Here is a 24,623-nt window from a genome sequence, read left to right as displayed (position 1 = left end):
CCATTCCATGAATAATTGGACGAAAACTGTCAATGAGACTAAAATTGCAAATTTTTTAACACATATGGGACCAAATGTGGTGAGAGATCAAACAATGGGACCAAAATAAAAAATGGGGTAAGTTATGGGACCAAAATTGCAATTCTCCCGTACAAGCCACATGCAATTTTTCGACCAAATTAACAGAAATAAGATTAAAATTATTAAAATTTTAATTTACAAGACTAAATTACAAAATTTAATTCATCACGCATAACAAAAATTGTCACCCATAGGGTACAAGACTAAAATTACATCTCCCAAAAAGAAAAAATCAATTTTTTTAAAATGTAGAATTTAGTGAGTTTCCTTTCAATTCATTTCAAATGAACGTTAATTTCTTTATATAGATTAGTATCTAAGTTTAGGAATTATATCAACTACATTTAAATATGGTTAACCATCACACGTTTTTTTTTTTTAAGAAACAAGAAAAATAAAATCATAAAAAAAAATCAGAATTTGGTTGAAGTAGATACAATTAATTAAAGTAAAAACCCTCTTACTACAATACGTAAAGCAGATCATATGCATCAAATTGATAATTCAAAGATAAAGAAAAGTAGTTACTCCCTAATTAAGTACTAATTCTCAATAAACAAACAGAGAAATCAAATTATTCTACAATTAGTTTCTAATGATTACCACAAACCTCGCAATCAAAATTTAGTTTCATAATTAGATTCTCCATAGTAATTATCATACTTCAGAAATTAAACTAACCAAACTTCCATCAGATTTTCGATTCCAAGAAATCCCATCTGTTTATTTATAGCAGACATTACAAGAAAACAACTTAAATTATAACTCACTGCTAAATTCATTATAGTAAGGAAATTTCTTATATTAAATAATGTAGATTAATAATGAATTTTAGCAAGAACTTTTCTTATTAATTAGTTGGACGCTAATTTTAACATCTTTGCTATATATAATTAATATTCTTCTTTGCATGAACAGAATTATCGGCAAGAATATCGGAGTCCATTTCTGTAAGAAATGCAAAGACATTTCTGATTTATGGTAAGCACACGGAAACACAGTGAAATTTCAGTATGATTCTTCCAATATAGGAAGATTTCAGTGATCATCTTCCATTATAAAACGTGCATGGCATTGCTCATAAACCCTACATTCAGACAACCAACAATGGCTTCCAAGCAGCTCCTAATGTCTTTCTTCCTCGTTTTCCTTCTTAATCTCCTGTTTGGTACTAATCCCATTTCATTTTGATCTCTTTCATTCAAACTCCAACCAAAAAAAGGAGGGGAAAAAATCCTTATACTTACCAGTATTTTTTTGTCTGAATCTTGCAGGTTTTAGGGTTCATGCAGTGCCTTACGATCACACATTCACACACGAGGCAAGTCCAAGAAATATAATTTGATCTTTCAAGTTAATACATCATTTTTCAAATCCGAAACGAGTTTGGCCAGAGACTTGAATTAATTATACCTGTTGGGATTGGTTACAGTTCGAAAAAAGTGATTAATCACATACATTTACTATATTGTACAAAAAGATTCATTTTTGTCCTGGAAATGTGTTTGAATTCAGTGTTTGGCGAAGCCTCTAAGGCCTCAGTATGATGGAGGGATAGTTTTGAACCCGGAACTGAAGGATGGATTGAAGGGCTGGACAACTTTTGGAGACGCGAAAGTTGAGCATGGACAGTCGTCCCATGACGGCAACAACTACATTGTTGCTTCTAAGAGACACCAACCCTTTCATAGTTTCACGCAGAAGTTCGATTTAGACAAGGATAAACTTTACACCTTCTCGGGTACTTAATTGTGTTAGTTTCATGCATACATTTTCTTGTCAACATTATCCAAGAAAACCTCAGATTTCACGAAGCAGTCACATTTGGGATCAGAGGAAGTCTTTAGATTCTTGCTTAAAAATGCTAGAGAGGAGATTATTACTTGATACTTCTAACCATAAAACCTCCTCCGTTTATGACGTACATGCTAAAATGGTTTGAATTATTGCAGCCTGGTTACAAGTAAGCGACGGGAATGCTGACATAGCAGCTGTTTTCAAGACACAACACAGCTATGAAACTGCCGGATGGGTGACGGCGCAAAAGGGCTGCTGGTCGATGCTTAAGGGTGGTGTTGTAGTCAATGCATCTGGCCCGGCAGACTTGTTCTTTCAGGTTTGTCGCCTCTTCTTCCATCATTCTCAATTACGACTGTCTGAATTCCGCAATTTTTTTGACACCCTTTCTTTTCCCAGAGCAACAATACAGAAGTTGATATTTGGGCAGACAGCATCTCCTTGCAACCATTTACACACGAAGAGTGGAAATCCCACCAACAACAGAGCATTGAGAAGGTACAATCTTTGTAATTCATGACTAGTCCAAGAACCTTAATTTTCTTCCAGATTGTTCTGCAAATGAAGAAATTCCTAAAACAATATGTATATTTCGCGATGCAGGTACGCAAGAGTAGGGTGAAATTCCAGGCGGTGGATCAGTATGGCCGGCCCATTGCAAACGCGACGGTTTCCATCAAACAACGGCGGCCGAACTTCCCATTGGGCTGCGCGATCAACCAAAACATCCTCCGAAACTCCGCGTACCAGAGCTGGTGGTCATCAAGATTCAAACACACCGTCTTCGAGAACGAACTCAAATGGTAATTCAATAATTTAATAGTCCGAACCCGCCCCACCACTCCATTCAACCAAACAACACAACTCCAATAATTTGAATTACATCAAACAGGTACTCCAACGAAAGATCCCGCGGCTCCGAAGACTACTCCGTCTCCGACGCCCTGGTGCAGTTCGCCAGGTCCCACGGCGCCGCTGTTCGTGGGCACAACGTTTTCTGGAACGACCCACGATACCAGCCTTCGTGGGTCGGTGGACTTTCGACGAACGACTTGTGGGCAGCTGCGAATAGGAGAATATACTCGGTGGTGGGCAGATACAAAGGGCAGCTCTTTCACTGGGATGTCGTGAACGAGAACCTGCACTACAACTTCTTCGAGAGCAGGCTGGGCTACAACGCATCCAACGTTTTCTACCAGAAGGCGAACGAGATTGACTCCAGAACGACGCCGTTCCTGAACGAGTACAACACCATTGAAGAGAGCAAGGATGGAGCTTCATCGCCCTCCAAATATTTGCAGAAGATAAATCAGCTAAGGAACCAGGGGTATAATGGTCCATTGGGGATTGGTCTGGAGGGCCATTTCTCTTATGCCAATCTGCCCTATATAAGGTCTGCTATTGATACCCTTGCATCTGCCAAATTGCCCATTTGGGTCACTGAACTGGATGTCTCCGCCGGCCCCAATCAGGTAAATGTTAATTTTTGGTTGTAACTCAACTTATACATCAGGCCAAAATATACATTTACAATTTTGCAAAATATAGGAGATATTCGTGTATTGTAACTCAACTTTAAGGGCAAAAATGTAATTTGTCATTTTTATTTTTATTACAATGTACCATAATCTTGTGGCATGTTGAGACATTTAGTTGCTATCTCAAGCTCCTAGTTTGAGGGATGATGTTCATTGTCCTTCCACATTGTGGTCAAAATCATCTGCAAACAACTTATCACAGGTGTTTATGGGTTAATCGTCTGATTATTCTCCTAAAAGTTAAAACGGACAATTTCTCTTGCTGAAGACATTGAACCAAAGTTTCTAACACAAGGTAATGTGTAATTTGTAACTTGTGCAGGCAAATTACTTGGAACAAATCCTATGGGAGCTTCACTCGCACTACGCGGTGCAAGGAATAATAATTTGGGCAGCATGGAGTCCGCGGGGGTGCTACAGGATGTGTTTGACGGACAACAATTTCAGAAACTTGGCAACCGGCAACGTTGTGGACAAGGTCAGAGGGCAATGGGCTCAGGCAGATGGTGTGCAGGGAACCACAAATTCCAAGGGCCTGTTTGAAGCTTCACTTTACCATGGCGAATACGAAGCCAAAATCAGTCACCCTAAGACTAACAAATTTTCTAATTTGAAGAAATTTAGTGTTCTGCCAAACAAGAATGCAAAAGACTTGTTCCATTTGAAGTTTAGTGTATAGGTTGGAGAATGAGATATAGAGACTAATAATGTGTGGGGAGAAGAAAAATGTTTCCCCTTGATAGTGTCCGGGATATGCCCACATATACTTTGACACATTTAATTGAAAAGGTTATAATTTTCCAACTTGGTCGTTTTTATTTTTTTAATATTTTTGTTTGCATGTTGTTCAACCATAAAATTACTCATTTGGGCATGTCTAATTTGAGGTTTTTAGGGTTTTCACCAGTTTTGGAAAAGAGACTTGCAAAAAATACGTTACTATTTTATTGGTACTCAAATCGGTAAACAGTGATGAAAATAATAATTAAGTTGCAAATAATGTTGTATAGAATATTGAAGTGCTTTGTGCCATATTGTTTTATGATTGTGAATGATTTAGAACAAGTTACCCTTTACTATAGAGGAAGACCCTCTTTTATAGTCCTCGCCTCCTTTCGGCTATGGGAGTCCATCCTCCTAGGGACTTGAGAAAGCAATTGCTAAGAGATAGACTTCAATGATTATGGTAATCTCTCCGTTTGAATTATTGATTATTGGAAGCTCTTTCATCAAGACAATAAGACTCCTCACGGGATAAGCTTCTCCGATTCTTAGGTGGCTGTTGAAACAAGTCCAAGATCCTCCTATATTCTTGGGCATCCTAAATGGCAAAGTGGTTGTCATTCATGTTGTCTACTTGGAGTCCAAACATATGTGAGTAGCTAGGTATTTCTCCGGCACATCAGTATCCTCCCTGAGCTTTCCATGGGCTTTCTTACGCCTCCTCAGCCTTCTTCATTGAATAAACCCTTTTTGGAGATTTGGGCTTGAGGTCTTTTCCTCCCTAGTCCGCATGTAATCTTGGATTCTCCTAGGACTTTTTCATGTTAGGTTCCTTATTGGACCATGTATATTTTGGGGCATAAGACATTGAATCAATTATAATTATCTTATGAATTTGAGTAAATAATAATTAATATATCAATTATCAGCATTAACTATTTATAATTAATTAACTATACATAAATAAAAACAACTACAATATTTGGGTCCATAATCTTCGTGGGATTTAAACTTTACTAATTGAGTTAGGTTTTGATCAATTCAACAACATTTTTAGCTTCTTGAAATTAGGTTTGTATATAAAATTTTGTGGACATGATGCATTGTTGTTTAGAAGCATTAGGTAATAAATCAAAAATAAAACTTAAGTGGGAAGGTAGGATGAATAGAAATTGTATGGAAAATAAGATTTGAGGTGAAATTAGGATGATTGTTTAATTTTTAAAGTATGTATTTAAGTAAAAGTAGAAGCAATCTTTTTAAAAAAAATTAAGAACATAATGCAATATGTGAGCAAGAAGGGGTAGGGCAGGTAATTAGTGCAAACTCCTTTGAACATTATGTCGAATATGATAGATTTTCAGCACCATGTAAAATGCGTATTTTCTTTAAAATTATTATCTGTAGGATATTGGGGAGGAAAAGGGGCATTCCGAGAATCGAACTCGGGACCTCTCGCACCCAAAGCGAGAATCATACCACTAGACCAAATGCCCTGCGGATATCCAAGTTTTTGTTTAAATTATATTATCGATGAAATATGAAACTTAGTGATATTTCTATAGTGTTTAATGCAATTTACCCTTGTAATATGTGAAATGAGCAAATATCTACATGTGAAAATTTTTCTTAGCAAATTATTCTACTATATTTCAAAAAATGAAACAAATTTTTCTATCAATGGAATTGATAGAGTGGATAATTTACTTCCTTTTTCAAAACACAGAGGATGATTTGCTATTTTATATTTTACAGAGAGTTTTCTTACTCATTTTTCATATTATATGGGAGGAAATTGCATTTTTCCTTATTCTAATACAACTCTTGTTATCTTGGCTTGTGTGAGTAGAATGATGATGATGTAAAGAAGATTGAGGTCCCTTGTTCCTTCGCTAGGCAACAAGTGTTTGTGTTCAGCTGCTGCTACGTACATCACTCTCATAACATTTTCATCAAGTAGTAGTACTGTGGAAACCTATTGCTCAATCACAACTAGTTTGATCCCATCTGAAGATGATTGAGTAATATATTTGGAGCACTTTCTCACTTCTATGCTCTTTTTGTTGATTTGGGAAATTGGTGAATCAGCGTGCATGCGGCATGTACCATTTATTTGTCTGAAATGAGACAAGATACACAAATTTGGCTTACGTCGTGTTTAATTTACATGGTTTTTTGTTGAAGGGGCCTGCAAGAATGGTTCATACTTGATGGATGGATGCTACTTCTCTTTGAGTTTGATTTGAACTACTTTCTATCTGAGATTGAAGTATATATGAATTTGAGTCAAGCATAAGGGGGCTTCCAGGGCTTGTACTTTAAGCTACTTATTGTGTACATTTGTTACTTGGAGACGCAGAAAAATTCAGACAGCAGCTGCGGTGTTATAAAAAAAAAAAAGAAAGAAAGAAAATCAGTGTGGGAAAATATTATAAAAATGAAGATTGGGGCATTCCGAGAATCGAACTCGGGACCTCTCGCACCCGAAGCGAGAATCATACCACTAGACCAAATGCCCTCTTGATGTCCAATTATTGACCGCATATTATATTTCCTATTTCTTAGAACATACCATTTTCTAATCGATTTTCTCTAAACTAAACACTAATCCCACCTTAAATATATTACGTCTGTTGTATAATTAGTTCAAATTCAATTTGAATTATAAATTTTTTTTCACAATAAATCCATTAATTGCAACTTCTTTTGAAAAAGTTTGCTTCCGCATAAATAATGACAACATTTCAACCCCACCTCCAATCATCCGCAACAGAATTACGTACTTGGAGTTCGGTGAAATAATGGTGTCACACTCTCCATCCCCCGCATTTCACTGCCCCCTCCACTTATAAAAACACCCAATTACTAAACACATAAACAACACATTCGAAAAGCAGAGAGAGTCCCGTAGAAAAGAGGAGGAAAAGAGAACAATTGAGAATTAATCTGTATTGAAATTCTACATATTGTTCTCTTTTTCTCTCCCTTCCCTATAATCAAATAAAACAAGAATGGCATTCGCAGGTACAAACCAGAAATGCACAGCTTGCAATGGCACTGTCTATCTGGTCGATAAATTGGCCGCCGACAACCGCATCTATCACAAGGCATGTTTTCGCTGTCATCACTGCAACGGCACCCTTAAGCTCAGCAACTACAACTCTTTCGAGGGCGTTCTCTACTGCCGCCCCCACTTTGATCAGCTCTTCAAGAGAACCGGCAGCCTCGACAAAAGTTTCGAAGGTACATATACACCTAACCCTTTCATCATCCTTCCTATTCTTTCTCGATCCCCATTCGTGCATGCATGCCTAATTACGGCCGTATCGATTCTTTCAGGGACACCGAAAGTGGTAAAGCCAGAAAAACCCCTGGAAAATGAGGTGATTGTCTTAACATGATTACAGTATGTGAATTAATTATAGCTATATATACTTGAACTGTTTTGATTGACATAAAACCAAACAGAATGCAAGCAAGGTTTCGAGCATGTTCGGAGGGACGAAGGACAAGTGCGTGGGGTGCAACAAGACAGTGTATCCCATCGAGAAGGTGTCGGTGAACGGGACGGCGTACCACAAGGCGTGCTTCAAGTGCAGCCACGGCGGGTGCACCATATCTCCGTCGAACTACATCGCACACGAGGGGGTGCTCTACTGCAAGCACCACCACATCCAGCTCGTCAAGGCCAAGGGAAACTACAGCCAGCTGGAATCCGACTCCGAGAAAGACCCCGCCGCCATCTCCACTTCTGTTCAAATAGCTGCCGAATCATGAACATCCACATCTCTCTAGATCTCTCTCTCTCTCTGTAATAAGTTGTTCATTGTCTCGTTTGTTTTTCTACGTCGTACATGGTATAATTAAGCAGGGACAATTTCTGTATTTATTTTTTTTTCTTTTTTGTTTAGTTTGGATATGACGAATTTTTGAGATGATAATATAAGCCGTAAGCACGGTTTTTCATGCATGTTTCTGGGGTACGGTAGACTCATCAGATATTCTCTTGCAAATCTTATTTTATTTTCTATTTCATTCAACATATATAGGCAAGCTTATAAAAATAACATCATATATTTTATATGGAAAAAAAATTTATACACGTAACGTATATATATTAAATAGAGTCAAATAAGTAATAGACGTTGAAATAGAAAATCGGATTTAATCTGGTGTATTGATCGTTTTCTTGTTATAATTTGCCTTTTTCTTTTTTAGAGTTTTTCTGGTAATTATTTGTATTGGTTGTAAATTGATATCGTGTATTGTAATTTATATATACCGGTTATCGGAGCACACTCAATGTGTATGTATAATTTATATTTTATTGTTTTTATTTAATTATATGAAATAAAATAAATAATTAATCATAACTAAGATTTTCTTAAGCAGTTTTTATTAATGTTAAATGTGCATGAATATAACATTATTGCTAGAAAAACTTAAAGAGACGTTCATTTGTTTGAAAATAAATATATTTGAGGATATTTTGGTCCATACACGTCTTGTCAACCAATTTGGTTATCTTGTATACTATTTTTGTCATTTTACTTATTAAAATTTTTAACTATATATATATATATATAATAATTTTAACAAGAAATTCGATTTAGTGTTTTGTCAAATCAAAATTTTGGTGGAATTTGTGGAATAAACATTGTTCTACCAAAAATAAACTTAAAAATGAAACCACTGGAATTTTCTAATGTTATGTTCGAATGAATGGAATTGAAGTCCGAGATCTTAAATCCCTAATAACAAATTTTTGGGATCTGTTTGAATGATTTATTCAAAAAAAATTAAACCTTTATTCTTATTTTATACTATGTTTTACAAAATAATTTAAATTTTAAATTCTTATTTATATGAAATTATTAATTAAGATAGAACTATTTTAAAGAATTATGATTGCACTATTGATTTCCATTTAAGGAAGGCGAACGTGGCAGCAGATGCGTTGAGTAGAAAGAGTTTAAGTACATTAGTCAATTTTTGGGGAGTCGCAATCAGACATTGCTACTGGAGATGATATCTATGAATACAAAATTGGAGATTGATCAGATAGCAAGTGTGTTGGCAGCTTTGCAACTCAAGCCAGAGTTTGTAAATCAGATCAGATAAGCACAGATTTGAGATCCTTGTTACGGATGATGGAAAGGATGGAATAAGGTAAGAAATCAAATTTTTCGAAAGAGGTGATGGAATGATGGCAAATGGGATATGAGTTTGTGTGCCGGACGTAAATGGGTTACGAGAAGAGATTTTGCGAGAAGCTCACGATGCACCATATGCTATGCATCCTGGTACTGTAAAAATGTATCGGAATTTAAGACCTTACTACTGGTGGCAGATAATGAAGAAGGATATGGCTGAATTTGTAACTAAATGTATGACATGCCAGCAGATAAAAGCAGAACATCAGGCGTCGATAGGTAAACTTTGACCTTTATCAATATTAGAATGGAAGTGGAAAACGATTACTATGGATTTTATCTTAGAGTTGCCACGTACACTAAAGAAGCATGACGCTATTTAAAAAATCACTACTATTACAATAGAAACAACACCTACTATTCAGTGGACACAACATTCTACGCATAAAGTGGGGTTGGAACCTATGATCTCTAAGACTATGGTGCCTCAATTTCGCCAAATATACACCTCATTGACCATATTTATTACAATTCACTATTATAAGTTTGTTTGTTCTTATTATTTTATGCTGCATGTTTTTTTATATGCTCGTAAAAATCACATGCAACGAGAATCAGTGATTATAAGTTAAACAGCAGAAGCTGCAGGCATGTGAAATTGCTTGGAACTTTGCTCCATTTATATTATTTATATAAAACTCCCAAATTGTTGAGAATATTCGTTCCACTTCCACCCCAATGTGCCGTTCAATGCGACAAACAGCTTCACTTGCTCAAATACTCCGCTTCTCGGTGTCTCCAATGCACCCCATTCTTCTTATTTTTTTACTAGCCCTTGTAGAAAGATATAATAAATATTATTTTATATTTTAAAATACATGATAAATATAAATTAATACATCATATTTTATTTAAAAAATTAAAAAAAAATAAAGAATAAAATAATGGGAATATTATTAATACAATAAAATGTCGCGGTATCACAAACCATCATTTTTATTCTTTATTTTTTATATTAATACATATATTTGCTCGTCTTGAAAAGGCCTTTATATTAGTACTGTATAGGCCTTTCTGTTTTTTATACACATTCTGAAAAAAAATTTAAAAAAATAACTCGAAACATAACTTACGGGACTATTATCTGTACACAAAATCAAAATAACAATTGTCATATTCCTTTCTATACTAGTAAAATCAAGTTCAGATGCTCCGATTTTGAATTTCAACGCTTTATATTGAAAAAAATCATACCACATCAGTATAATATAAATTTTACGATTTAATATAGTAAGATATATGTCGTATTTACATGTTCACACCTAACATAATTCAATGTTTGATGGGCTTCCAGAATCTTAAAATAAGTTGACAACTCTTTCTACAAACTTGAGTATTGACTTTTGGGTTTTTACCCCCAACAACTTGAATTAATGTAGCACAAAAAAAAAAAAAAAAAAATAAATTCTAAATCAAGATATTTTGGTGCAGGTTGATCAACTTTGGTAACAGACACTTAATTAATTTTCATTTTTCAATTTTCATTCTAGTCGTCTTAATATTGGTGTTGTTTGCAATTCGATCGGTATTTTATTAAGGTAAGATATTAACAACTCTGAAACTTTGGTACCTTACGTACTTAAATTCAATTTTTAATTCTCAATCTGGTTGTTTCAATATTGATGGTACTTGTTGCTCGATCTGTGCCTCGTTGCGCGAGATATTATCTAGTCTGGTATCGTATGAACCTCATAATTTTGTCATGTAAATACATCTCGCTAAGAAAATAAAATTTTAGGACTTATAAATCATTCAAACTTCTTATTTTCGATGAATATGGAATGAATGGCTATGTAAAACTATGAGCATGCAAACTTAAAAAAACTCCTAAAATTCTTGGTTGGTTATGGTGGACTAGTAGTTGTAGACTTGTAGCTTCAGTTCTTCACTCCTCTTTAGTGAAAAGAATGGTGAGTTTCTCTTTCTAAGCTTTTTTTTTTTTGTTTTTTTGGGCTATTTACTTATTTTGAATAAAATAATAAATGGTTCATTTAACCAATAATAACTGCACCTGAAATAATTAGTACAATAAAGTAATGTGAAATAGATTTATTAAATTTATATTTAATAAAAGATATTTAAATTTAATAATAAGATTTAACAAAAAAATCAAATTATTCAAAAAATAACTTAAACTGAGGGTTCAGGAATACAATAAAATTCATTGTAATAAAAAAAATTCTAAATAAGTTTAATATTTTTTTGGTAATAATTTAAGTCTTTTTAGTTTTTAAATTTTAAACTCACAAAAAAAATAAAAAAAAAAAACAAATTCTCACACATCTAGTGAAACTCAAACTCACAATTTAATTGCATCTTTGCTGCTAGTGCTTGTTTACAACGCAATACTACGAATATAATTACTCAGTCAATAATTTTTCACACCCCCTTTTATTAATTATTAAAATTATATTTTTATCTCACCTTCAAATACATATTTTCGTAATACAAAAATAATTTCCACCAACCAATTTTAATATTTTCATTACTGATATTATCATAGCTTGTCAATAATCAATACACGCATTTAAATTAAAAAAGAACTTAGATAGTGTACTTATAATGGCACATTGTGAATCTCTTATTGGAGTTCCGACAACACTGCTTGTCGGAATTATCAAGAACCATGCACCGTTTGCATAGTCATAAAATTTAAAAATATATATATATATATGAAGAAAACATAAATTAAATCAATTCTCCTAAAATTAAATTTATTACCCTCATATCTCATGTACTTTGACAAATTACCGTATATCCTCTAAATCAAATAGTGGTGTAATGTTTTTAAAAGAGTAATTGTGCAAAATTTACCATAAAATAAAAGTGTATTTGAATTATAACTACAATCTTAACGGTATATTTATTATTTTTATACTAATTTTAAAAAAAATATAATCCATAATACAAACGATGGATAATGACATTGTTGTATTGAACAACTTGCCGTAATAATTAATTTATTTAATAATAGAAAGAGTTTATGCAATAAAAAATAATCACGCGGTGTCGTTAAAGACATTAAAAAAAGTAATAGGAAAAATATTAGTGGATAACGAGAAGGTAGGCGCAACCTTCGAGGAAACTGGGATTTTAATTGGATAATAATGTCTGGGTTGACTTGGGACTGTCACGAATCTGAAACAGAACACCTGACACTCACTATTACCAAACCTCTAAAATGTTCTAACCCAACCACTGAAAAAAAAAATAGCTTAGACCAACATTTTAACAATTTAATCTTTGCTAAAACCATGGATAATTCCACCCCCTAATACCCAATTCCCAATCATATTCAATCAAAAGACCAAATCATATCGACATTCAGGACACGATCAGAACCAACAGGACAAACAACCGTTGATGAATTAACGACAACTCACAACCATAACAACAAGGCAATATGTTCAATAAGAGGAGGGGAAATCTCCGAGAAATTTACACAACAATAGAAAGCAAAGCAGACAGATTCTAGTAAACCAAGTTGAAAGCGCAAAAATCCATTACTGTCGCAAGGAAGGAAGAAATCCAGATCAAGTTCATCACATTATTTTCAAAGGGCAGAAGATAGATAGAGGTGATAATTTGAGGAAGACCCTTTACAATGGAAGCAAAATCAGAGAGCAATAATTCTTTCAACTTGTTTTCTTTTTCTTGTCTGCTCTGATCAAAAGAATCCCTCTCTACACTTTCTCTTTCATCAGAAGCATGCATCCAGCAGGCAACAGCAGCATAGAGCAGCCAAACTGCCAATTTCACAAACAACAACATCAATCAATTTTCATTGGCTCTCTCTTTTTTCATGAAATACAAGCAATTAATATTGATCAAAATTAAAGGGTCATTGGACAAAATACAGAAACATCCCTTGTCTTTCTCAAAATTATAAATACACCCCTTGCTGTTATATTTATAATTTCAGCTGCACCCCATATTCAAAGATAAAATTTACACAATCACACTCTGAAAAATGTAGCTATAACTCTATAAAAGACACCCTATATTCATAGACAAAACTTAACCAACCATATCTTGAAAAATATTACACTTAACACCCTTTAGGGGTGTAGCTATAATTTTATAAAAGACAGAAGGTATTTGTGTATTTATATGAAACTAAGTAAGGAACAATATAATTTAGCCAAATTTAATTAATTATTTATACTCAGACGCCTGTATTTACATTAAATTATTAGAAAATTATACGTCAATTTTTTTTATAAATATCAAGAATTGTTTAGTGAATAAACAAAAGTCCATGAAAACTAGAAAGGTAAGAATCAGGGGCAACTTCGGGAATTGACTTTTTCACGTAGAAGGTGGGAAGCCAGAACCCTTACGGATCCACCCACCGACGGGGGAGGGAAGGCTAAGAAACGTGAGCAGGCAAACGCGTTGACCCGCCGTCAAACAATAAACACAGACAAGCCCCCCAGATCCCCCAGATCTGAGTCCAACGCATACAGTTCCACCAATCAAATCAACAAATTCACACGCATGCAGTAAATAATGATTACAAATTCCGCAGAGTTTGCCTACCATCCCTCCATGAACCCGGGGCTGCTGGACTGGTGTTGTTGAGGCGGCGGCTGCTGAGCGTACTGGGGCGCGTACTGCGGCGGGTATCCCTGGGGAGGGTAGCCCTGCGGGTACCCTTGAGGCGGGTAACCCGGCGGCGGATAGGCGTCCTTCGGGTACCCCTCCGGCGGATATCCTGTACATCAATAAAAACAGATCAACCCATCATATACCCAAATGCTTAATCAGGTCAAAATAATTAAAAAAAAATTACATCGGAAAGACTTGCCTTGAGGGGGAGGAACACCGACGGGGGGTTGATTCTGATTGTAATAACTCATGATTTTATGTTTGAACCTTTTGTCTTCCTTTGGATGGGAAGAGAGAGAAATGTAAATGATTCTGAAGTAGGAAAATAGAGAGGATATTTTCCTATCTAGAGAGAGAAAATGGGCGGAGCGAGACGCATGTATAGTGGGGAGAGAGAGCGAGAGAGACGGGGGGTTTATAAGGGTGAGAGAGAGAGAGAGAGAGCTAAATTTTATTTAATTATTTAATTAAATTTTAATTACGGGAGACAGTATTCGTGTAGAATGCGCGTACAGATGACTTCATGCCTAAGTAAAATCTCCTCATCTTCATCATCATCATCATCAACTAGTAAAAGGAAGGATGTTGGCGTGTTGCATTCCATGTGAACCTCTTCTTATTCTACTCCTAAACAAATACAACCAACTCACCTTTATATTATTTCTTCTTTTAGCCTGTAACTCTTTTTAAGTAAAAGTGATTAATTATTATTTTTTAATTAATATTAAGTATTTTTATTTAAAATATATTGAGAATGATAACAATTATATAATAATTATCAATATTAAATAATTATATTTAAATTACTATTAAAATAGAATAATATCTCATGCGATAGTGAGCTTCAAAATCTTAACCTAAGAGATATTAGGCCTCAACTTCATAAATTGAACCATACTTCATTGACAGTTTTAGCCTGTACTTGAGCAAACTCAATTTATATATTACCTGTAAATGTAATTTCTTGATGGCGTAAGGCCCGTCTTTTAATAATTATTTTTTGGGTTAAATTAAATCAAAACCACACTCTGATAAAAATTAGAATTTATAACTTTTAATTCAACTGCAGTTATTTTTTATTAATTATCTATTATGTCCCATTATACAATTTCGCAAATCCTTCGGTAAGATTAATTTTGAAATTTAATTACAATCTGCATTTATATAATCAATTATGAAATTATGAATTCAAACAATATAATCATTTTTTTTTCTAAAATTTATTATCTTTTATAATTAATTATGCAATCGACAGGCCCAATTAATATATATATAAATACCATTTTACTTAAATATTTCATAAAATTTAGTATATGAACTATTGCTAATTATCATAAATAAAAATCAATTATAAAAATAAAATGAATTTATTTTAGTAAAAAACAAAGTATCTATCTCTCATATAAAAACAGGAAGAAGGTAAGGCCAGTTTGGCAGCGAAAGCTTGTTGTACAACCCAACAAAATAGTGCATTGATTTTCTCCTTGAATTTAACACCAATTATGCTACCTTTTTTTTTAAATAAATAAATAAATATATATTATTATTACTTTAAAGACAACAAAGGTATGAACATAGGTACAGTCATGAACAGATGTACATATCATGTGTTGTTTTTGTAATTGTAGATGGGCATTTTCCTAAGTATGATCTGCTCATTTAATTTTCTTAATTATAGAGCAACCAAATTGTTCATTTCTTTTAATACTCTCCAAATCAAGGGGAAATTCATCATAAATGAATTGTAATACATTTACTATGATTCATTATGTGATTAATATATATATATATGTACTTATTATAAAACGAGAAAACAGGGTGGCGTTCAACAAATTCGTTTGGGGAGAATTGTGTCTGCGTCATATGTGCTGGTTAGGATTCTTTCAGTTGATCTATTATCCTCTAAAACTAAGTTTAATCATATGAGAAATCAACAAACACACAGGTCAAGACGTGCGTGTAGTTACTAAGGATTCAAACTCATATCGCGACTATGACAATTTTTTACCTTAACCACTAGACTACAATAATTGATGATATTACGCAACTGATATACAATAAAAAAAGAATGACTTAATCATATAACAAGTGTAATAATGCAAATTTGGTCCAACTTGGCCTTAAAAAAAAAAAAAAAGAAAGAAAGAAAGGAAGGAAGGATCAAATTTGAATATTGGTCCAATTGGCGGATTCAACTAACACATGCTTGAGATGAGAATACCAAATGCCACCTCTAAAATATTCCCTTAATTATGCGATTCACATTATTATTAAGTACAATAAGATTTAGTATTCCTGACATTTGTTGTTACTAATACAAATAAAAGCATCCATCAGTCAAAATTTACTAAATTTTTTGATATTAGCCCGAAAAAAAAAAAAGAATAGAAATTCATATCAACCCGCAACCTCCTCATATGCATTAGTGTATGAAAATTTATAAGAATAATTTGGTCAGAAAAAAATTAGTTGACTTGCAAGAAGTCACTAATAAGTCAACTGATGGTAAATATAGAATTTCATTCAATTTTTTCTAATATTAGCAAATTTGATGAATTTTGATTAATGAATAATCTAATTATTAAATAGAAACAGACGTTAAACATATTAACATGTAATTTCTTAAACCACGTAAAGTTTATATGTAATTATACTAAATTTGATGGGAAGACAGTTGAATTGTCCCTTTTCTATATTAATCACTAAATTTGTAAATTTTCTCAGCCAGTAGCAACTACAAACTTATAGTGGGGATTAGTCTTTAGTCTAGTGGGCTTAGGAACAACCTTGTCAAGAAGGGATAAAAAAAAAAAAAAAAAAAAAAAAAAAAAAGAGAAAATTGCACTCATCTCCCCTAACGTTTGATGTAGTTACATGTAAATTTTGGTGGTCTAAAATTGCATCTAGTACCTCTGGAATTTGCTTATGTCTTATAAATATGTCCCTCCGTTACTCGAAATTCAATTGATTTATTCATATTAACAAAAAACTAAATGGGGATTGTTATTTACCTTTAATTGTCTTACTAATGACTTATTAAAAGTCAAATATTTTTTTTCTAACTAAATTACCCTTATAACAGTGAAAATATACCTCTGTGCATGTATTAACATAGGAAGATGAATAAGGGTAATTTGGTCATAAAAAATTCCATCTGACATGCAATAAATTAGTAATAAGTCAATTGAGGTAAATATGAATTTGTATTTTTTTTTTTTTTGTTACTATAACCAAATTCAGTGAATTTTAACTAATAGGATGACTCATTGTTTTAGATGAAAGCAACATTCAAATGTATTAAATATAATTTTTCAAACCACATAAAATTTACGTGTAATTTGATTAAGTCTCAAAGAAATAGAGAGTAATTATCACAAAAAAAAATAAAAAAATGAAAACATATGTAAACAAAGCCTTGTTTTGGAGGCAGAACATAAGCAGCCCGAATTTTGTGTGTCAACTGTCAAGTGCGGACTCTTGAATTGACCTTTTCTATGATAACAATCCTATTAAAACTGTTTAGACAACTTAAACGCATCTACACCGAATAAAATCTCGGGCACGCTACGTTAGGTTGTCAACATCATTTAGGGGAAATTATAGCCAAAAATCGGGTTTGGCAGATTTTAATTAATTAAGTGTAATATATTAATTATTAATGCAAATTTAGGAAGAATAATTAATTATATAATAAATATATTATACATATTATATGATTGGTTCAATTCGATCAGAATTGATTTTGAAGAGATTCTTCGCATCAATTAGATAGAATAATTCTAATGTTACCTGATTGTATGAAAATTAACACTTTGATATGACATGTATATACAGTGAACAATGTAATAAATTCGAGTTTTTTTAACGATTTAAAACGAATCATTCAAATTAAAATTCTTAAATCTTAAGATTTCGGCTCCATCAATAAGTTTTAAATCTAGCAGAAAATGTAAAAATTGTTAGGTTATCTGCATCAAGAAATTTATTCCGAATATGTTAATGGTCGTTAGGGGGTGTAAATGATTCGAGTCGAGCCGAATACATTATTGTTCAAACTTGCTTGAATTACTATTGAGCTTCAAAAAATTTTGTTTGAATTTGGTTTGATTATTATTCTAGTTGGGCTCAAACGAGCTTTAATTGGATCAAACTCGAGTCGAGCTAGAGTAATTTAATATTTTTAAGTATATTTTACTATTTTTGCATTAACCGAATCAAGCTCGAGCCGAGTTCAAAAGTTTACAGAATAAATTTTTTTGTTCAAATTTGATTTATTAAATTTAACAAATCAAATTTAAATAAATTTTTATCAATCGATTCAATCGATTATCGAATAATTTGATTATTTTTTTAGCCCAAATAGTAGTCTGAAATGTGAGATGAGCACTTTGTAGTTTGTACATTAGAAGAGAGTGTTATTGGGGGAGAACAGAACACATCCGGGTCCGGGTGCAAGTGGGTTTGATATTTGGTGGCGGTATTCATTCATATTCACATTGTGTGATATTTCTTGCTTCTTTCCCTCAGCATCCCCACCCCAGAAGGAACCTTTCTTGAATACACTTTTGATGACTCTTCTTCAACTAATATCTTCTACACTCTTCAAATATTGCATAAGCTGCTTACCTTGAGAAGGAACTCAACAAGCATCCCTTCTCTTTCTCACCCATTCGATTTCGTTTTCATTCTCACCCATTCGATTTCGTTTTCATGCTTGGTGTGAGTAAAGAGTTGCTCGTTCAGATAGTCCAACTCGAAATCATTAAATTTAAATTTCACAAGATTTAAAATGAAAAACTTCCTAGATATTCAAGAGTCTCATCTGGTAGTTGGTGGACGTCTTGACTGAGTTGGTTTATGCGAGAGCTCTCCCATGTGGTGGTCGGTCCCCTCAGGCATAGGTCAGTTGCTACGCAAGTGGGCTACAAGGGCTCTCGAGCCTAATCTGGCTCCTCGAGTGGATCCTTAGGTCATGGGGTGGTTGGCTCAGAGGACCTGACCTTGTTGGGTTCCTTCCTTCGGCTTCGTGGGCCTTCCTTTTTTAGAAATATTAATGTTATGCCAAGTTTATGAATAATTGACACATATTTTTTTATTAAAATTAAATGATATATATCATTGTTCTAAAAATCAGATCGTGTTTGATGGATGGTTGGGGGGGGGGATTCTAGGACACTGTGGATAGTAGTGTATTATATATATTCAAAGAAACAAAAAATCAGAAATTGTTACAAAATAAATATATATTTATATTAATGGGAATTATAGTGTTGCACAAGACAACGATTCCTTCTTTACTTGAAATTAGTGAGGCTCGTTTTACTTAGTCTTTTGGTTTCAAAAGGGCCCAGACCACTGAACTGGGCTATATTTTGGGTCAAGCAGATTTTGAAATAAGCCCAAGCCAATCCAACTGGTCCAAACATGGCCCACAAATTATTACTTTGAGGACTCCTTTTCTTTTTTCTTTTTTGTTTTTTTTATACAAATGATAAATCGTAACAAATTTCCTGAAATTTGTCATAATTAAAAGTATTTTTTTCATATTTTAATAAATTATAAATATTTTCTTTAATTATAAATACCTCCTTACAATCAGTTGTTACAAAGGAGTATTTGTTAGAGTATTCATAATTTCAAAGGGTATTTGTAAATTTTCAAAAAATGAAGGAGTATTTATAATTATGACCCGTTGTAATTCACCCTTATAAAATGATAATTTCATCGCCACGTCAATATTTCAATAAACTAATAAATACATCAATATAATCCTCTGTGACAATCATATCGCAAAGAATAATGAAATAATCAATTATTATTAACTTACATAAAATAAAATAAATGCCCAAACAATTATTAGGACTCGGAGAAAACTTATGTTTCAAGGCGATTAATATATTTTTACTTTTTCTTAAGAAAAAATAGTATTGGTGGATGTTATATTTCATAATAATAATATTTGATTTATTTATTTTTTTTTTAAATTTGAAAACTGTTAATATGTTTAATTAATTAATATTTCATATTTTGAATATATTAAATTGTATATGAAAAACAGAATAATTACCCTGAGACAAGCGTGGCAGGTACGATGATAAGCATTGCTGCATTAGGGTAGTTTACCGGTTTAGCCGTTGGTTCGCAGAAAGTGGCTGTGTTTCAAGTAGGTTAGACTCAATTGACCGGCAAAATTCTATATAAAAGTTGAGTTTCGTTAAATTTGAATTAATTATATGATAAATATAACATATTTATTATTAAATTATATTTTTGTTCAAACTAGAAACGACTCTCTCTTCAAAAAGAAAAATTTAGTTTGAATTAGTTTTGATCAGACTTGAACTAATTACATAATAAATACATTACATTTGATATCAAATTTAGTACACAGTTTAAGAAAAATAACAAATTATATGATAAATCTAATTCTAATAAGTGTTTGTTTTATTAGTTCATGTGCGTTATATAGATTATGGCGTAGCCTTTGGTTTGTCGAGAGAGAAACCACCAGTTGAGCACTGTTGTACTGTACGATCTTGTTTTATTAATAAAACTTACATTTACCAAAAAATAATAATGTATCGCTTTCACTTCAAATATATATATATATATTGATGTAATTTAATATAACAAAAAAATTAAAATATAAATTATAATAAACTCACATCAAATAACACAATATTGACAAATACATATCGGTAGAACTCGAATCTATGACTTAAAAACTTATAATAAAACCTCATCCACAACCATGAAACTAAGACATCGTCAATAGATGTTTGGGTTTCAAATCCTAGTAGTTGTAGATGTAATAGGCTAATTATTTACAATGTCTAGCCATTATTTCCTATTTACCAGCACAAAATTAATACCGGTATGTTTGATTGCTTCTTTATTAATAAATCCATTCTATATTTTTTTAATTCCTTCATTAATTTATAACCTTAAAAATAATATTAGTTTTTAAATTTAATTCCAATCTTTATTTACATAATTAATTATGAATTCAAACACCAGCATATTTTTTTTTCCAAAATCGATTCTATCATAATTAATTATCTTATAGTCAATTATACAATTATCGAGCGAAATTGAACCTAAATAATAAAATCTGTACAAAAATGTGTGTAATGAATATATATATATATGCATAATTAATTAATTATTTAATTATGTGCTTAGTGAAAAAGAAATAAATGTGCAAATAGACAAAATTAAATTTAATCATGGGATAAATGTGGGGGCAATTGTTATTATTGGTAGTAAACTTTGGTGGAGTGGATATGATTTGATTGTCTGCATATGATGATGATGATGATTATGTTTATGGTGCATGCTTCACTGGTAGATGGGTCATACATACAGTTGATGCCCATATGAATATTAATTGCTCCCTCAAAAGGCAGCACCACATACAGATACAGATGCATCCATCATTGCTTACCATTATTACTTGTACTCGCAAAATTTAACCAAAACCACTTATTAGAGAAATGTAAAATATCTCCTTTTTTCAAAATAAAAAAATAAAAAATTATTCAATTAAAATTTGATGTTTTATTCCAAAAATTATGATGTAGGCAAGCATCCTCATATTAATTGCATACAAAGAGTTTAAACAGCTTATAACCCTCAAAATCTCTTCTTTATAATCAGACACAATTTTTCAATAATAATAACCCAAAACGTGAAGTTTATATGCAAACCAAAGCACAATACGTCGTGCAACAGGACGCCAAATGTGTTGCATGCTACATTAATAATTGGACAGCTATTGCGCCGAAAGTTCTATTGGCATGTCTTATGGTCATCTAGCTTTCACCATACATACATATGTGCTATGAACCAACATGTATATACATCATTATGAATCAAGATAGATTTTATGGGGAATAGTCATTTATGTCGATACTTATAAATTACCCATCAATATTTTTTCCGTGCAGATAAAGAAAATTGAGTTTACGACTTTCTCACTTGAACAACTAGTTCTCAACCATTGAGCTAAATAAACGACTTTGAATGCGTACACAAAGTTGAGGTATCATGATCATGAGATTAAGGGCTCGATATCGACATGTTATTGCAGATCTATTCTAATAGCAATTGATGTTAGCTATAAGTGTTTAATATTGATAATTAATATACTGATTATTGACGATTAAATTATAAGAACTGTGTAATAATACGATATATATATGTAATAAGATACAAGGGGAGGTGTACGTATTGTTTAATACTATACCAAAATTAGGACTAACATAGAATTACCATCCGAATGATACACAAAAAAGAGATTTTCTAATTAAAAACGACTAACGTACTCTACAGATACATATCACGTATATAAAGAAAAACCCTGTATACGTAGGCAAAATAAACTATGCAGAAGACAAAAAAGTACGTAGTAGATCGACAAGAATACACATAGGTACGTATATAGTATGAAAAAAAAGTGGAAAATTCCTCATGGTTGCTTTTGTCTCTGTGTGTAGATGTAGTCAAGGTTGGCTTCAAGTGTTCTTCTCATCATGCATTCATCTTCGCCCTCTCCCTCACACACATCTCCTTCCACACTCACCTTCTGCACCATATATAATTATTTGCAAATAAGATTTTATACACGTGACGTTTGTATATTAAATATAACATGAGATTTGCAATATTGAAACATCTGATTTGGACAGAAATACATAGGTAGGATGCGTACCTGGTTGTGAGTTTCCATGGGAGTAACGTCGTGGAACGAGGGGGCCGGTCGGGCGAGGGACCGGGATAGTGTTAGAGAGAGGAGGAGGAGGGTTGTGATCACGCAAAGGGAGGTGATTCTTGCCATGGTCGAGTTTAAGACCTGGCTGTGTAACTGTGGAGTTGAATATGTAGGAGGAAAGTGAGGGAATTATAGTGAATTTATAGGAGGGAAGGGAAGGGCAATTCTGTCATTTACTGATGCACCGGAGACAACCCGTTGTAATATTTTGTGACACAACAACAACAATAAAAGTAAATAATACAGTAGTGTCATAAACTGTAATATTGATTATAAACATTAACAATAACTAATAATTAAGTAATAATTATTACTACTAAAGTCACAATTATAATAATTATTAAAATAAACTAGATGGGCTGAATGATGTAATCGTCATTTTTGTCAAGTTTAATCTTTGTAAACTACGTATGCGAAAAAATTAATTATTTTCTAATAAAAGTTAGCGAATTTTTACTATAATTTGGTTCACATAATATAGACCTGATCACGAGACGTGGAATGTTTTCCAAGTTGTACGTTGTACCATTCCTAACCTTAATTTCTGATTTACTATTTATCGTAAAACCAGACCCGTGACAAAAATAATTAAGCCTACAACTCATTTCAATGGAAAAATAAATGAACCGGATCATACTATAAAAATTAAATTAAATTAAATAAATTGAGTCAAATTGAAAATTATACTTCTTTAATTTGTTCAACATAAGTTCGAATCTTCTATTATGAATTAATATCACATATTGTATCATACCGCTGTACGTATATAGATCACACGTATAAAATATTCACTTTCACACACATAATAATTTTTCATTCTTGAAATATATATATATATATATATATATATATATTTTAAAAGCCCATGACGTAAATTAAATTAAATGAAAATAAAATTATCTTTATTTTATTTATGTATTTTGGGGATGGAAAAGTAGGGAGAGTTGACAATTAAAATATAAATAATGGTGGGGTTGGTTTGAAGATGAAAAGTAAGAGCGTAGATATACATTATTTTGGGAGAAGCTTCTATGCCTTTAATTTCATTAATATTATGTGCTTTTTTTCTTTTTAGGAATAATTACATTTCACACTCCATTATCTATGATTTATTTACATAAATAGTTCATATTCTTTGTATAATTACATAAATCATCTATGATAATAAAAAACAGAGATAGTTTATGTAATATATTAATGTTTCTAAAGAGTGTACGTTTAATTTTTCAAAAAGTAGAGATAATTTGTATATTGGTGTTATCGTTTTTAGTGGGTGTAAATATAATTTTTTAAAAAATATTAATGATTTGTATAATAGACGATAAATCAGGAGTGTATATGTAATTATCTATTTTTTAAAAATTTAATTGGTATTTTAACTTTTCAAGCTTTCATCTCTATCTATTGTTTATTATATGGTTGGGATTTATTACCCACAAAAATTTAATTTTATTCTTCTAGAATCTGACATAGCACCAAAAATTTATTATTATTAAGATAAATTATAATTACTTCCCCTTAAGTTTGACATAATTACGTATACACACTTGTTGTTAGAAAACTTACCAATACCCCTAATTTTAACAGTTGTCTAACAATTAGCCCAATTCGTTAAGTTTTCATCTATTTTTATGATGAACTGACCAAAATACCCTTTTAATTATTTTATTATTTTGTAATTTTTTATGGACTAAATGGATAATTTGTCTTATAATTTTTAAATTTTTTCCATCCAAAATCCATCCAATTTTTTTTTACAAATTTTTAATTTTTTTTAAAAAATACAATAAGGACAAAATTGATAATTTTATACCTCCATCCAAGAATTACATAATTTCATCAAATATCAGGGAGTATTTGTAATTTTTCAAACAACGAGAAGTATTCATAATT

The 24,623-nt window shown here is 32.2% G+C and overlaps 3 protein-coding genes, 1 long non-coding RNA gene and 2 other non-coding genes across 6 annotated transcripts; 2 read left to right on the top strand and 4 right to left on the bottom strand.

Moving 5' to 3' along the window:
• LOC105172829 (anti-sigma-I factor RsgI6-like) lies at positions 1,600–4,112 on the top strand (the record flags this gene model as incomplete). Its single annotated transcript, XM_020697420.1, has 6 exons — positions 1,600–1,822; positions 2,034–2,197; positions 2,278–2,376; positions 2,482–2,681; positions 2,771–3,350; positions 3,739–4,112. Coding segments are annotated over 6 exons (1,623 nt in total), but the record flags the coding sequence as incomplete, so codon positions are not given.
• On the bottom strand, positions 5,564–5,635 carry TRNAP-UGG. Its single transcript has one exon. It is a non-coding gene; the product is annotated as a tRNA-Pro (tRNA).
• On the bottom strand, positions 6,586–6,657 carry TRNAP-CGG. Its single transcript has one exon. It is a non-coding gene; the product is annotated as a tRNA-Pro (tRNA).
• LOC105172661 (LIM domain-containing protein WLIM1-like) lies at positions 7,030–8,109 on the top strand. The gene is made up of 3 exons (XM_011094189.2): positions 7,030–7,382; positions 7,479–7,522; positions 7,608–8,109. Exons 1-3 carry the CDS (start codon positions 7,151–7,153, stop codon positions 7,914–7,916), a joined length of 585 nt encoding a protein of 194 aa, XP_011092491.1. The 5' UTR covers positions 7,030–7,150; the 3' UTR covers positions 7,917–8,109.
• LOC105172660 (cysteine-rich and transmembrane domain-containing protein A) lies at positions 12,741–14,363 on the bottom strand. Its single transcript, XM_011094188.2, has 3 exons — positions 14,160–14,363; positions 13,892–14,066; positions 12,741–13,098 (listed from the first exon to the last, which is right to left on the bottom strand). The coding sequence occupies exons 1-3, from the start codon at positions 14,209–14,211 to the stop codon at positions 13,053–13,055; spliced, it is 273 nt and encodes a 90-aa protein (XP_011092490.1). The 5' UTR covers positions 14,212–14,363; the 3' UTR covers positions 12,741–13,052.
• On the bottom strand, positions 22,240–22,854 carry LOC110012730. Its single transcript, XR_002287930.1, has 2 exons — positions 22,671–22,854; positions 22,240–22,544 (listed from the first exon to the last, which is right to left on the bottom strand). It is a non-coding gene; the product is annotated as an uncharacterized LOC110012730 (long non-coding RNA).

This window comes from Sesamum indicum, linkage group LG10, assembly GCF_000512975.1.
Source record: "Sesamum indicum cultivar Zhongzhi No. 13 linkage group LG10, S_indicum_v1.0, whole genome shotgun sequence".
Taxonomy (NCBI): Eukaryota; Viridiplantae; Streptophyta; class Magnoliopsida; order Lamiales; family Pedaliaceae; genus Sesamum; species Sesamum indicum.
Note: the sequence above shows the minus strand (reverse complement) of the source record. Positions and strands in the feature narration are given on the sequence as shown.